At 35.9% G+C, this 17,164-nt stretch overlaps 1 protein-coding gene across 1 annotated transcript in view; it reads right to left on the bottom strand.

Annotated features, from left to right (window-relative positions):
- Positions 1 to 17,164, bottom strand: part of LOC105487501 (hyperpolarization activated cyclic nucleotide gated potassium channel 1) — a 440,263-nt gene that overhangs the window by 77,320 nt on the left and 345,779 nt on the right. The window contains exon 5 of the mRNA XM_011750962.3: positions 2,275 to 2,421. Coding sequence (XP_011749264.1) covers positions 2,275 to 2,421 — 147 coding nt within the window. The remainder of the gene's footprint in view (positions 1 to 2,274; positions 2,422 to 17,164) is intronic.

The raw sequence follows: 17,164 nt of genomic DNA, 5'->3' as shown, positions 1-17,164 counted from the left end.
AAATCTTAAAGCTCCAAAATGACCTCCTTTGACTCCACGTCTCACATCCAGGGCATGCTGATGCAAGAGGTGGGTTCGCATGGCCTTGGGCAGCTCTGTCCTGTGGCTTTGCAGGGTATAGCCCATCTCCCAGCTGCTTTCACAGGTTGGCATTCATTGAGTATCTGCAGTTTTTCCAGTTTCAGGGTGCAAGATGTTGGTGGATCTACCATTCTGGGGTCTGGAGGATGATGGCCCTCTTCTCACAGCTCCACTAGGCAGTGCCCCAATGGGGATTCCCTGTCGGGGTTTTGACCTCACATTTCCCTTCTGCACTGCTGTAGGAGAGGTTTTCCATGAGGGCCCTGTCCCTGCAGCAAACTTATTCCTGGACATCCAGGCATTTCCATACATCCTCTGAAATCTAGGTGGAGGTTCCAAAACCTCAATTCTTCACTTCTGTGCCACTGCAGGCTCAACATCATGTGGAAGATCCCAAGGGTTGGGGCCTCTGAAGCCTCTGAAACCACAACCTGAGCTGTACCTTGGCCCCTTTTATCTATGGCTGGAGAAGCTGGGATGCAGGGCACCAAATCCCTAGGCTGCACACAGCAGGCAGCCTATGGGCCCAGCTCATGAAACTATTTTTTCCTCCTAGACTTCCAGGCCTGTGATGGGAGGGACTGATGGGAAGGTCTCTGACATGCCCTGGAGATATTTTCTCCATTATCTTTGTGATTAACATCCACTGCCTTGTCACTGATGTAAATTGCTGCAGAAGGCTTGAATTTCTCCCCAGAATGTGGGCTTTTTCTTTTCTACTACATGGTCATGCTGCAAATATTTCAAAGTTTTATGCTCTGTCAACTTTTGAACACTTTGCTGCTTAGAATTTTTTTTCCACTAGATACCCTGAATTATTTCTCTCAACTTCAAAGTTCCACAGATCTCTATGGCAGCGGCAAAATGCCACCAGTCTCTTTGCTAAAGCATAATAACAGTCACCTTTGCTCCAGTTCCTAACAAGATCCTCATCTCCATCTGAGACCACCTCAGCCTGGACTTTATTGTCCATAGCACTATCAGCATTGTGGTCAAAGCCATTCAACAAGCCTCTAGGAAGTTTCAAACTTTCCCACATTTTACTCTCTTCTTCTGCGCCCTCCAAATTGTTTCAACCTCTGCCTGTTACCCAGTTCAAAAGTTGCTTCCACAATTTCAGGTATCTTTGAAGCAGTGCCCAACTACTCTGTACCAGTTTACTGAAACAGTCTGTTCTCATGCTGCTAATAAAGACATACCCGAAAATGGGTAATTTATAAAGGAAGGAGGTTTATTTGACTCACAGTTCAGGATAGCCAGGGAGGCCTCAGGAAACTTACAATCATGGCAGAAGAGGAAGCAAACATGTCCTTCTTTGCTTGGTGGCAGAAAGAAGAGGTGTCGACCAAAAGGGATAAAAGCCCCTTATAAAATCATCAGATCTCATGAGAATTCACTCACTACCAACAACAAGGCCTGGGGGTAATTATCCCCATGATTCAATTACCTCCCATGGGGTCCCTCCCATGATAGGCAGGGATTGTAGAAGCTACAGTTCAACATGACAGGTCATTGACAACTTTCAAATGAACAACTTTGGTAAAGAAGCTAAGACCAAATCACGATTCAGTGAGTACACAGAAACCTTTTGAGAAGATTGGCAGTAAAAGAAAGGAGAGGGCAAAGCAGTGTAAAAACTATGAATAATCAAGAACAAGTTATTTTGTTCCAGGAGTGATCTGAATATTCTAGTGGGAAGAAGGAAGATTTCTAGGGAGGAATAGAAAGATGATGCAAAGCAAAGAGGTGGTTATTAATGTTGCAAAGTGTTTTAATGAGATAATAGGAAATGAACTGCTCATGGCAAGTCATTCTGTTATCAGGGTCTATGAGATGATCCAGGAAAGTGAAGATTGGAGGAAGAATAGGAATCAAAAAGAAGAATCAGTTTGATAAGAAAGGGAGAGAAAAATGGGGATGATATGGACAATGAGGCCACAAGAAGGAATTTTAAAGAGCCAGAAATACAGAAAAGAGAACAGTCTGAGAATCACAAATAGAAGAGCAATTTTCCAATACTTTTTTCCACAATTAAGAGCTCATATATGTGAGAAGCTAAAGAAGATAAGGATAAAATATCTTAATATTAAGTTTAGGTTTTTCTTTAGAGTAACATAGACTAGAAGATTCTCCATGAAGAGAGAAAATAAACAATGATCATGTATTATGGATACTGAGGACAATAAATCTTACCTCTCTCAGAGGATCATTGAGTTCATTAAGAATATTTTCCTCATCAAAGATTTTGCCTTGGTATCTGTGTTCATAGTAATCATGTATCTTCTGACGCATATCAGCTGGTAACTTATGGAATGACATGTATTGTTCCACTTGCTTGTACTGTAAGGAAAGAAAAATAAAATTAAAAAAACATTGTTAGGCTGTATGAGAAATCATATTATTTTATTTGCTATATTTAATAACATTTGAATACTCAGTTAAAAAAAAAAAGAAATCCTTTAAGATGAAGGAACCCGGGTCGAATGAACCTATTTCGTGTTACATAATGTATAAGGCACTTTATTTAGGTGAACATTTCCTGTAAAGAACTAAGATACTGTGGAAGGGAGTTAAGAGTGAATTTAAGGGAGTAACTACAAAAAAAAAAAGCCAGTGATGGGGCAAAAACAAAATGTTATACCATTTTTTAAATTGAGTTCTGAAAGAAGTATGAAATTGATTGGCTCTTGGTTTTAAGAAAAATTTATAACTATGGAGAGTATAATAGTTTTTATCTTAGGCTTTTTAGCAAAAGATCAGAATCTATTTAAATTTGGAATTGACAGGTAGGGAGCTTGGCAGGTATTTGCAGATCATACATACTTCAGCAACACAGATGCCCTGTAAATTACTGAGAACTAAGAGACTGTAGCAGGCTTCCAATTTAGGATTTAGGAGAATATCATGGTGAGACTAGATCCAAATTACTGTATAGCTGAAAGTTAGCTTAGACACTGAAGTTCATTTAAACAAGTAAGCCTCAACTGTGATTTTTTTAAGATCTGGGGAGGGCGTTGCTTTTTTGACATATCTGCCTATTTATATTTATACACACATGCGCGTGCACACACACACACCCACAGAGAGAGAGAGAGAGAGAGAGAGAGAGAGAGAGAGAGAGAGAGAAAGAGAAAGAGAGAGAGAGAGAGAGAGACAGAGAGAGAGAGAATTTGTTTGTAAGTAGCATCCCTGCATCCTTGATAGTCAAACAGGACCATATAAGCATGGATATTACCTGGGTGCCTATTAGAAGAGAATAATTTCAAGCCTCATCCAAGACCAATGGAATAAGGATTTGCATCTTAAAAACCTCTCCCGATGATTCACGTGCATAGATATACACCTTAAAGTTTGAGAAACAATCCCTAGGTGTTTCAAAAGCAGGGGGTCATAAGACCACACATTGAAAAAAATTAATTAGGTTTAAAAATTTTGTTTCATTGTATAGACGACAGTTTTAAGTACAAATTTTAATAGCTGGTAACACAACTGAATAAAGATGTCAAAATAATATTATTTCCTCATGTAACACACATTTGATATATTTTACATGGAAAAGATTTTCTGAAATATTTTCTTGATAACACAGCTCTGACTAGATCTAGGTCTCCTGAGCTTTGCCCATAATTATTGGTTTTTTTTTTTTTTTTTTTTTTTTTTTTTTTTTTTTTTTTGAGACGGAGTCTTGCTCTGTAGCCCGGGCTGGAGTGCAGTGGCCGGATCTCAGCTCACTGCAAGCTCCACCTCCCGGGTTTAGGCCATTCTCCTGCCTCAGCCTCCGGAGTAGCTGGGACTACAGGCGCCCGCCACCTCGCCCGGCTAGTTTTTTGTATTTTTAGTAGAGACGGGGTTTCACGGTGTTAGCCAGGATGGTCTCGATCTCCTGACCTCGTGATCCGCCCGTCTCGGCCTCCCAAAGTGCTGGGATTACAGGCTTGAGCCACCGCGCCCGGCCTGCCCATAATTATTGTAATTGTACTTGGTAATTGATAATAGACCTATCTAATGAGAAACAGCAACCCATTGTATTGCATTTCTTCATTTTTTCCTACATACTTTCATTTTGCAAAAAAAAAAAATATTGTTTGAACATTCTCTTTTGAACACTAGTACCCTCAAATGAAATATCACTTTGTCATGAGACTTTCTTTGATAACCAGACTGTCCATCAAACTGTTTAAAGCCTGAAGGCCTATGTGCATCTCTCTGAAGTAACTTGCTTGCTCGAACACTGCTTGGAGTGGTGAGAATCTGAAACCTTAGCTGACACACTGAAATCTTCATTTCTACTTTCCTTTCCATGCATCTCAGAAATACAAGGAACAGCACTGAAACTTAGTAGCATTTTATTCATTTTTGGGAATTTCGTGCCTGTATACAAAGGCCTACTAATCTAGGGAAAACATAATCTTCTCTATCTCTATCTCTGAATTTGGAAAATTAATCCTTTTGTAGCTAAGTACAAATGTTATATATATAGTTATTTTATTTTTTATGAAACTCAGGGTTGATCTAATCTATTTGTTTTTCCTCACACAAGTCATTTAACCCTTCCAGACCTCATTTATTAATCAACAATAAGAGAGTATTTGACTAAATGATCTTCCTTTTCCTTTCAAACTAAAAATTTAAAGTTATATGACAATTTCTTATCATTTATTCATATTGTTTGAATTTTAAGCTATATTACTATTTTAAGCATTCATTGACTCATAGTAATTATTGATCTAGCAAACATTAAATGATTATTGTATGCCAGTAGTTCTGAAGGTGTGGTTGCCAAACCACCAATAGCACATGGGAATTCTTCAGAAACACACATTCACAGTCTCCACTCCAGACCTACTGAATCAGAAACTCTACATTTGAGACACAGCAGTATGTGTTTTGACAGGTCCTTCATGCACAAAAATGTCATAATCGTTGCTATATGCCAAGTACCGTGATATCTCAGGACATAAGGAAGCATACTTGAGTGAGCATGGCGGAAACAAAGTAAGTTTAGTTTTCAGCAAGTTAAGTTTCAGATGCCCATAGCACATCCTAATGCCTCTATGTAGGTCAGGCACTCAGAGAAGAAAATATATACAGCATCGGTGACTGAGAAGTCACTAAGGGAGGATGTGTCAAATGAGGAGAAAAGGTTAAAAAGCGGAACTTATGTTTTAAAAGTAGCTGAGTCAGAAGGTTGATTAAGTTAAGGGTATTGTTAATACCTGCCAAGGTGTGAGAGCAGAACCAGAAAAACATGATTAGAAAATCCAAAGAAGGATTAAGTTTCACAGGGGTTATGGTCAAAAGAAATCTATCCTAAGAAAACAGGGACTGAATAATGGGCAGTGAATTTGGAAATTAGGTAGTAATCTCTGTTAGAATACAACACATTAAAAATAGGAGCTTTTTCTTTTTGTCTGTTTCCCCACACCTAACAAGACTTGAAGAATGTATGAAAATACCACTTCCATGTGATGTGAATAAAAATAACAAACTATTCTTTGAAAAGGACACTTAGTAGTGGTAGTCAGACAGTGAAATAAACTAGATGTTACAAGTAATGCGTAAGTTGGCAAAGTCAAAAAAATGATAAAATGGTATACTTTCTAATAGTTGTAGTAATATATTGTAAGCAAAATATGACTTAATATATTTAGAAGTCACTGACAAATAGATTTTTGAAAAGCAAGGATGCCAATACAATTCTTTGGAAACATAAGATCAAAAGTTTATTCCATCAGATCTAAATATACTATAAAATAATTACCACTTAAAATTCTAATATGTTTTTATTTTTAAAACTTTCTGTATAATTACAAAAATTGATAAAAGTATGCATGTACATGATTATTAAAAATGAGATCTAACAAGAGTGTTTATAAAGAGTGGCAAGGATCCACTTTCAAACCCACCAGTCTCACTTTTCCATGTTAAAAGGTGTTTAATTCGTGTCATTAAGCAACATGCTTGTTTCCATTTCTTATATAATTACAGGAATTGTTTATAAACTAACTGTCATAAAATGGGGTTTTGCCACTTATAGTACTCCAAATCTTCCTTTCTCATGCTATAGCTGTGTCACTAGTGTTAATTCTTACCCTAGCTTGCTTTGTACCTTTATGCACCATATTTGCTATTATTTCTTGTTCAGATAACTCTAAGATACTTTATCAGGTGAAAGTAAAAAAACTCCCTCCTTCACTTCCATTTGAAGACTCCTGTCACCTCTATGTTATAATGTAAAGGTAGATTATAACTTTGTTCCTATAATTGAAACTTCCAAACTCCTAAAGTGTTAACATAACTCTGGCCATATAAATATTTACCACAAAGCCAAATGGCGTATTTGATGACATTTCCTTTCTTGCTCATTAGTGGATTAACAAGACTTGTTCATCCAGTGGATTTGTTAATCCTGCACTTGCTGATTACATTTATTTCTTGAGTAATTAGCCTTTAATCTAGTATTATTTTTTCTAGCCTCCTTATCCCACCAGATAGACATCAAGTTTTTTCTTCAAAGATTTTCCTATAGAATTTCTCTTTACGACATCCTTGGTTTGGCTCAGTATTCCTAAATGCCATGTTTCTCTTTTGGTTTATTTATTCATGTTGCTGGAAAAAATCCCCAAGTAAACAACTAAGAAAGATGGTATGTTTTCTGAATCTTTCTTGTCTGAAATTGTCTTTATTAAACTCTCAAAGTTGACTCCATATAGAATTAATTCTAAGTTGAACTCCTCTAGTTGGATGTTGAGACTTTGGATCTCAATTTGATCCTCTATGCTGCATTCGATTTTTTCCTTATCTTTATTTAATGTATTTAGTCCCTGCATTTTCCTCTACCTTTCTCTGCATTCCCTACATTGCCTCTATATTCCCCCAACATTTCCCCTACATTCTAGAATATTTTCTGAAATTCTTAGAAAACATTTTAAATTCCTCCTCCATGTTCATTGATCATTTATTTCTGTACTTTTAATATTTTTAGTTTAAAAATATACTAATACGAGATTTTTAAAAATGAGTTTTAGTCTGCCTTTTTTCTCCAAAATATGTGACACGTCTAAATGTGAATTCAAAATTATCCTCTAGATTTAGTTTCAGTAATGTCTTTGGTGACCTTTCCCTATATGTGTATGTTAGGAGTAGGGATCATACAAAGCAGACTGTAATGATTTGTGCTATGGTTTGGATAGCACTCTCCAAACTTCATGTTGAGATTTTATCCCCAGTGTTGTAGGTGGGATCTATTGGAAGGTATTTGGGTCATAGGGGTGGATCCCTCAAGGACAAAGATTATGCCCTCCCTCAGGCGTGAGTGAATTCTTACTCTATTAGTTCCCTAGGGAGCTTGGTGATAAAAAGATTCTGGCACCTCTTCCCTCTCTCTCTCTCGCTTCCTTTCTTACCATATGGTCTCTGCATACTGCTGCTCCCCTTCACTTTCTGCCATGAGTGGAAGCAGCCTGAGACCCTCACCAATACCGATGCCCAAACTTGAACTTTCCAGCCATCAGAATCGTGAGCCAAATAACCTTTCTTCTTTATTAATTACCCAATCTTAGGTTTTCCTCTCAGAAAAATGGACTAAGAGAGAGGATAATGGAAAATATAAGTGGCAATGGAAATGGTAAATATAATAACCATCATGCTGTGTCTATGACTGAGAACTAGAAGGATAATTGAAGGGAATAGAAGGCATGGCAAATGTAAGCAATCTAAAGAACTTTCAAATCACATTTATATTGTTTTTATATCCATGAAATTATACCCTTATTTATAAAACTGAAACACCTTAGTTTATCCCCTACTCCTTCATCCCAATCCTTACAATATCACCAAATTATGTAAGTTTTACCTACCAAAATTTTCAATAATTTTCCATTTCTCTGCATCAACATTCTGGTCAAAGCTACTCTCTCTCCTTCAACTCATAACCAGCTTCTTAACTACATTCACTGTACCTGTTTATACATGTCTTCCTCCAACTCTAACTCATTTTCCATGATTCAAACAGGACATCTTTTAAACATGTTAATCTAATTGTCACCCCTAAAGGAAACTAAAAATATTTCACCCCAAAATATACCTCTTTGACATATTTTGAGTTGGCTGTTCAGAGGGCCTGCAGACAAGAATAGCCCTACAAAGGTGTCTTTTGTGGAGAGATTTGCATCTGTGGACTAAATAAAGTGAAATAAACAACAGATGCAAGCAGGCTTTTCCTGAGGCCCACCTTGTCAAGGTCCTGTAAGATTAATAGAGAGTCTGAGACCTTTTAAGATCTGACAGAGAAACATTTACCATAGGCTATCACCTGTTCTTTCTGAGGGCTGCTACCTGTACATCTGCACAACATTGCCTTTACCCCACGCTTTTCTTCTTCTGCTCTACCTCTGACAATCTGTCTTGGCATGCTATAAGCCCCTATTCTTTCTGTAACCCCAAGATGGTATAAAAGCATCAATAATACGGCATTTCTTTGAGTTCTCACATTTTGTATGTCTCCTGTACATACATGTGCAGATAACAAATTTGTATGCCCTTTTTTCCTATTAATCTAGTACCAGTTTGTGTTATAGAGTCAAATTACAGGTCTTCAGGAATAATTTTATGCACTTTACATTCCTGGAAGACAGGGATAAGAAGTTGTACTTCCCATTGTATTAGAAGAGCAAATCACATAAATTGAAAAATATCAAATTATTAATAATTACTCATCAAATCAGATGGAACTTTAAGTTCATGATTCTAACCCCATGTCTCAAATCTATAAAATACTGTCTATAAGAAGTTAACTTTTTACTTTCAGGAAGCATATATATATATACACACACACACACACACACACACACACACACACACACAGATAGATGTATCACCTGATTTATAATATCTCAAGATAATTTTACAGTGTAGCACATGCCCACAGTAGAGTCTTGCCTGTGGGGTATCTATATGTACATTGGCATCAATACACACCATCTATTATTTTTGTGAAACACAAGTTAATATGTTTTTTAAAAAGGCAAAAGACTTTTTGGTGAGTGATGGAACTAATTTCCATGTTCAAATAAATCATAAATGCTACATTAATTAGCTATTTGAAAGTAGGCTACACTATAGAGCTTATTTAAACTTTATTTCTAGGACAATCTATAGTATCAGATGAAAGCTATAGACCTTCATTTGCCAAAATAAACATGCATGAAAATGTGTTATGATTTCAAGGGTGTTTACACATATCTGAGTGTCAATTTAAAAATATCTGAGTATCTTAATCGACCACATTAAGTTTTATTGGCATTGTAAAACTCCATGAGTGCTGGAACCAGTGGTGTCTGTGTTTAATCTACTCTATATTCTTGACTTTTGACTTTGAGTATATATATATTTTTTAACTTTTCAGTTTTTCAGTTTTTTTATATGTCAATTTGAGATGATAATATCTAACATACTGGGTGCTGTGAGAATTAGTAGTGATACCGAATGTATGTTATGTGATAAATAAATAATAAATGGTAATTATTAGAAAAATCATTAAAAAGCAAACAGGTTAAAAATCCAGTTGAGTAAAAATATATGTCTCATTCTCAATATAAACACAGCAATGCTAAAATAGTCTCTGAAGTGACATTTTTCTTACAGAATTAAAAAAACTGTAAATTTTATATTCCAGTGACTACATGTGTTTTAAATGTAATTTGACAAATAATAATAAATAATAAGAAAATATTTAAAATTGTTTGCTCATCAAAGACCAACAATCAACTTTCCTTTTAACTTTTTTATGTTTAAGTAAATTATCATTGGGTTTATGACTAATCTATCTTAATTTTTACCAAGAAAAATTCTAGTATTGCCAGCTATTTACACAGCAATTGAAGCCATAAATTCTCTTTATTATCCTATATATAAAAATACATAAATTCATATAGAAAAGCTGGGTAATATGCTAATTCATTTAACAAGTATTGTTTCTAGAATTTTCGAAGCAAGATTGAATCATTTTCAAGAACTATGCTATAAATACAGCAACATCTTCAATGCATATCTTTGAGAATTTTTTTTTTCTTAGCAAAAATGTGTCACTGGTTATTTTATGAAAAAGTTTTAAGTTGCATAGTCTTTACATAGTAAGTCATATAATCATAAAAAATAACATGAAATCTTCCTGAATTTGATTTTCAATAAAACAAATGGAAAAACAAAAAAACAACAACAAAAAAAACTAAAGGAAAATCACAAATGAAGGAAAGCAGGTGGTTTAGAGATTTGTTTGTTTTTTAGCAGAAGTTTGAGTCAGATACTCCTATTTTATCTTCATTTTATATTTCCTTTTTTGGAAAGCTGGGTAACAAAACGTAGATTTTTCTATGGAATAATGAATTCTTTAGCTCTCAAAATATGGAAAAGCTTTTTTGAAATAAAATATGTATCTACTTTGCATGGAAAACAGTCAAAATTCCAACTGAATGTAATTTTATTTTATTTTATTTTATTTTATTTTATTTGTTTTGTTTTGTTTGGTTTGGTTTTTCTCTGAGATGGAGTTTCACTCTTGATGCCCAGGCTGGAGTGCAATGCCATGATCCTGGCTCACTGCAACCTCAGCTTCCCGGGTTCTAGCGATTCTCCTTCATCAGCCATAGCTGAGATTACAGGCATGCACCACCATGCTCAGCTCATTTTGTATTTTCAGTAGAGCGGGGTTTTACCATGTTGGTCAGACTGGTCACGGAAACCTCGGCCTCCTGGGTTCTAGCTATTCTCCTGCATCAGCTGAAGCTGGGATTACAGGCATGCACCACCATGCCCAGCTAATTTTGTATTTTCAGTAGAGATGGAGTTTCACCATGTTGGTCAGACTGGTCTTGAATTCCTGACCTTAGGTGATCCACCTGCCTTGGCCTCCCAAAGTGCTGGGATTACAGGTATGAGCCACCTTGCCTGGCCCCAACCCAATGTAATTTTAAAATATTTGTAGAAAATATTACAAGTAAAATGTGTTATTCTTCCATTCAGAATAACCTCTTCCAACATAAATAAACATTTGCTTTCTTGCTTATGGAACTTAGCTATCCATTCAGATATTTCACAAGAAACTATACTTTCATCTATGTAAAAATGCAGGATTCAAAAGAACTTGGAAGTTATTTACACTACATAGTTTTTCATTTATCAATTATTACTATTATGTTTTTATTTGAAAATGGCCAGATTGAGCATTGTTTTTGAAAAGTCAATTTAACGCTGTTTAAGACTTAACTAAGCATGTAATTGAAAAACCAGTGATGATGAGACTTTAGTGTATTTAGCAATTAGAAGAGAATCTTTGATTACAAAGCAAGTAAATTGTCCATCTAAAACATCTTTAGTATGTTAATTTATTTGTAATTATGGAGTAAGAGTCAAGCATTAGATGATTGGTAGAAGTAGAAACAATCATCATAACCATTGTAACACAGCTAAATGTGTGCTTGAATATTTTTAAAATCCTTTAGTTTTCCTGCTCTAAATGACTTTAAACTTTATTACTATAGTTTTGCTTGGTGTGTTTGTTTGTGTGTGTGTGTGTGTATCTGTGTGTACGGAAATGATCTGGCCCTGAACTGAACAAGAATATGGACTGATATAACATGCCTACCGTGGTTAACTCAATCTCTCTTCCATTTTTTTTTTAATTGAACCATTTAAAGCATTTTATGCTGTCTCAACTTTCCTATTTCCTTCCCTCAACAGTTTCTTTCACTCACAGAAGATGACTTTACATAGAATTTCAAAAAGAAACAGAAGCTTTTACTTAATATCTACTAACTCATTTAGAGAGAAACTTATTTTTTCTCCTTCTGTCCTTATTTCTCTTATAAACAATGAAAGAAGTGTTTCTCATTCCATTTAAAGCTACTCTTTCAGCTGTGTTTGAATGTCCAGTTACAATAATTAAAATCATAACCATATCTAACCCTTGGATATTAAATGCTATTTTCCTGACTCTCGACTAAACCTTCTACTCATATTTACCTACTTAATCCTCACAACAACATTAAGAGATTGCTATCATTATCTTCATTTTACAGATAATGAAATTGAGGCACAGAGAATTTAAGTAACTTGTATAAAGTCACACAGCTAATTAGTGCTGAAGCCAGGATTTGAATCCAGGGAATATGGCTTCAGACTCTGTGTTCTTATTTATTGCATGACATTCTTGTCATCAATAAATGACTCTATTAATCACAAGTAGCCCTCTACTTACCAAACTATTTTTCTTCTCTCCTTTCTCAACCAATTTCTTGAAAGTGTGGTCTACTTTCATTATCTAACTTTCTACTTCTTATTAAAACCTTTAATTAAAGCTTCCATTCCTTCTATTTCACTAATAATACTCTCACATTTACATTATTTCCTGATTACTACCATGATAATTAGATATTTCACAAATATATACATATATATTTGTGATCTGAATATATATCATACATACATATACATATATATATATATATTTATATATATTTGTTATCTGAATAGTACTGAACACCGGTGGTTAACACTATTGATGTCCCATGCAACACCTCTATCCTTGCAAGCTGACCCACCTCTGACCTCAACTGTACCAATGGTGGAAAGTCCATCTCAGGATTTTTGCATCAGGGCTCTCTGGGAACTCTAGAAAACTTGCTCAGCTCAACCTACAGTTGCATGAACTTTTTGGGGGGTAAGGAGAGGTGTATGTTACACCACATAAGGCAATGTTCAACCAATGAAGGACTGGAGTCTCCAGATTAATAACAGCCCCTATCCTTCAGAGAAACAAGTATAAGGTTCATTCTACACAGTTCCTCAGAGAGTGTCAGTAGGACTCACCCCCAATTGCCTATAACTAAAAAAAACCCTCAATAATATATCTTTCATTAGATTTCCCTTTTTTATGGTGATATGGTTTGGCTGTGTCTACATTCAAATCTCAACTTGAATTGTATCTCTCAGAATTCCCATATGTTGTGGGAGGGACCCAGGGGGTGGTAATTAAATCATGGGGGCCGGTCTTTCCTGTGCTATTCTTGTGATAGTGAATAAGTCTCACGAGATCTGACAGGTTTATCAGGGGTTTCTGCTTTTGCTTCCTCCTCATTTTCTTTTGCCGTCACCAAATAAGAAGTGCCTTTCTCCTCCTGCCATGATTCTGAAGCATTCTCAGCCATGTGGAACTATAAGTCCAAGTAAACCTCTTTTTCTTCCCAGTCTCGGGTATGTGTCTTTATCAGCAGCGTAAAAATGGGCTAATGCACATTGTCTTACTACTCCTGTTTCCTAATCCTGATTCTTAAAATTCTTCCTCAATAAATTACCCACCCCAAATTCTTTTATTAGGCTCTGCTACTAGGATATTCCAAACTAAGACAGTATTACAAATTGAGTCCTTCCTCCTAAGACATCTTTTCCTGTGGCTTCTCCATCCACATATGGTTCTGACTTTCCTGTTTCATCTTTGGCTGCTCTTTTAAGTCTCATTTGTTGGCATCTTTTAATAGTTGGTATTTCCAAAGACTATGCCCAAGGCCTTCTTTTCTTTTCACCTTACATATTTTCCTTGGGCAATCCTTCCCACTTACATGACTTCGGTTACTATCAATATACCACCAATCCTCAAGTCAATGGTCCAGCAGAGACCAAATCCCTGGTCTCGACTTGTAAGCTTGTCTTCCCTTTCAACATCTACCCATACAACACGTTTCACGAGCACATCAAACGCAAAATTGAAATTGTCTTAGTTTTTCCTGAATGTCTTCTCTATCCAACCTACAACCTAAGCTATAGACTTGGTTTTGAGTACACTCATTTTTCTGTTTCCAATGTATTTTACTTTTAATTTTCACAAGCTAACCACCTTGTCATTTGGGAGTTAATTTGTAACGCCACTTTCTCTGAGTAATTTTCCCTAATGCTTGTCTTAAACGTTAACGTAAATTAAAATAATATGAGAATCTTGTTAACATGAAGATATACATTCAGTATGTATGGGGTTGAAACTGAAATTTTAGTATTTCTAACAATATTCTAGATGATTCTAATGCTGGTAGCAAGAGAATTACAGTAGTTGAGATTTATATTAGATTAGATGAGCTATTTATTCTCCTATAACATCAAGTATTTCCCATGCATTGGCTGTTTTCACACTATCATAATTTCTACTGAAATTATCTGTGTTCTTTGCTACAACAGCTTCCTGAAGGTGCTCAATAATTGATTAATTAATATGTCCTAAAATATTATTTATTGTCAAACATATTTAGTCTTTGTTGAAAATAAGCTTTGAAGTACTTTATTCACAATAGCAAAGACTTGGAATCAACCCAAATGTCCATCAGTGACAGACTGGATTAAGAAAATGTGGCACATATACACCATAGAATACTATGCAGCCATAAAAAAGGATGAGTTTGTGTCCTTTGTAGGGACATGGATGCAGCTGGAAACCATCATTCTTAGCAAACTATCACAAGAACAGAAAACCAAACACCACATGTTCTCACTCATAGTTGGGAACTGAACAATGAGATCACTTGGACTCGGGAAGGGGAACATCACACATCGGGGCCTATCATGGGGAGGGGGGAGGGGGGAGGGATTGCACTGGGAGTTATACCTGATGTAAATGACGAGTTGATGGGTGCTGACGAGTTGATGGGTGCAGCACAGCAACATGGCACAAGTATACATATGTAACAAACCTGCACGTTATGCACATGTACCCTAGAACTTAAAGTATAATAATAATAAAAAATAAAAAAATAAAAAGTGCCATTTTTCATATGATCAAATATATGTAAAGCATTTAAACTCTTTTACACATTTTTATTTTTATTTTTCATTTTATATTTAGGGAATTCATGTGTTTGTTTGTTACATGGGTATTATATGCATAATGGTGGTGATTGGGCTTCTAATGTACCCATCACCAAAATATTGAACATAGTACTCAATAGGTAATTTTTCAACCCTCATCCACCTCCTATTCTTCACCCTATTATCTCTATCTTTATGTCCATATGTACTCATTGTTTAGCTCACATTTATAGGTGAGAACATGATATCTGATTTTCTGCCTCTGAGATATTTCACTTAGAATAATGGCCTCAAACTCCATGTTGCTGCAAAGGACATGATTAAATTATTCCTTATGGCTGTATAGTATTCCATACATATATACCCACATTTTCTTTATCCATTCAACTGTTGGTGGATACTTAACGTTGGTTCCATGACTTTGTCATTGTGAATAGCACTGTGATAAATATAGGACTGCAGATGTCTTTTTAATAGAATTATTTATTTCTTTTTGGGTAGATACCAAGCACTGGGAATACTGGGTTGAATAGTAGTTCTATTTTTAGTCCTTTGAGAATCTCCATATTGTTTTACTTATTTTTTTTTTGATTTTTGATTTTTTTATTTTTATTTTATTTTTTTAAATTTATTATTATTATTATACTTTAAGTTCTAGGGTACATGTGCATAATGTGCAGGTTTGTTACATATGTATACTTGTGCCATGTTGTTTTATTATACTTTAAGTTCTGGGGTATATGTGCACAATGTGCAGGTTTGTTACATAGGTATACATGTGCCATGTTGGTTTGCTACACCTATCAACTCCTCATTTACATTAGGTATTTCTCCTAATGCTATCCCTCTCCCAGCCCCCCACCCCCCAACAGGCCCTGGTGTGTGATGTTCCCCTCCTTGTGTCCATGTGTTCTCATTGTTCAACTCCCACTTATGAGTGAGAACATGTGGTGTTTGGTTTTTTCTTCTTGTGTTACTTTGCTGAGAATGATGGTTTCCAGTTTCATCCATGTCCCTGCAAAGGACAGGAATTCATCCTTTTTATGGCTGCATAGTATTCCATGGTGTATATGTGCCACATTTTCCTTATCCAGCCTATCACTCATAGGCATTTGGGTTGGTTTCAAGACTTTGCTATTGTGAACAGTGCTGCAATAAACATACATGTGTGTGCATGTATCTTTATAGTAGAAAGATTTATAATCTTTTGGGTATATACCCAGTAATGGGATTGCTGGGTCAAATGGTTTTTCTAGTTCTAGATCCTTGAAGAATCGTTGTCTTCCACAATGGTTGAACTAGTTTACAGTCCCACCAGCAGTGTAAAAGTGTTCCTATTTCTTCACATCCTCTCCAGCATCTGTTGTTTCCTGACTTTTTAATGATCACCATTCTAACTGGTGTGAGATGGTATCTCATTGTGGTTTTGATTTGCATTTCTCTAATGATCAGTGATGATGAGCATGTTTTCATAAGTTTGTTGGCTGTATAAATGTCTTCTTTTGAGAAGTATCTGTTCATATCCTTCACCCATTTTTTTGACGGGGTTATTTTCTTGTAAATTTAAGTTCTTTGTAGATTCTGGATATTAGCCCTTTGTCAGATGGATAGATGGCAAAAATTTTCTCCCATTCTGTAGGTTGCCTGTTAACTCTGATGAAGGTTTCTTTCACTATGCAGAAGCTCCTTTTTTTTTTTTTTTAAGTTTATGTTCTAGTGTACATGTGCACAACGTGCAAGTTTGTTACATATGTATACATGGGCCATGTTGGTGTGCTGCACCCATCAACTCATCATTTACATTAGGTATATCTCCTAATACTATCCCTCCCCGCTCCTCCCCACCCCACAATAGGCCCCAGTGTGTGATGTTCCCCTTCCTGTGCCCAGGTGATCTCATTGTTCAGTTTCCACCTGTGAGTGAGAACATGTGGTGTTTGGTTTTCTGTTCTTGTGATAGTTTGCTGAGAATGATGGTTTCCAGCTGCATCCATGTCCCTACAAAGGACACAAACTCATCCTTTATTATGGCTGCATAGTATTCCATGGTGTATATGTGCCACATTTTCTTAATCCAGTCTGTCACTGATGCACATTTGGGTTGATTCCAACTGTTTGCTATTATGAAGAGTGCCGCAATAACCATACGTGTGCATGTGTCTTTATAGCAGCATGATTTATAATCCTTTGGGTATATCCCAAGTAATGGGATGGCTGGGTCAAATGGTATTTC

The sequence above is a fragment of the Macaca nemestrina genome, chromosome 6, assembly GCF_043159975.1.
Source record: "Macaca nemestrina isolate mMacNem1 chromosome 6, mMacNem.hap1, whole genome shotgun sequence".
NCBI classification, from domain to species: domain Eukaryota; kingdom Metazoa; phylum Chordata; class Mammalia; order Primates; family Cercopithecidae; genus Macaca; species Macaca nemestrina.
This window is presented reverse-complemented; position numbering and strand designations above follow the sequence as displayed.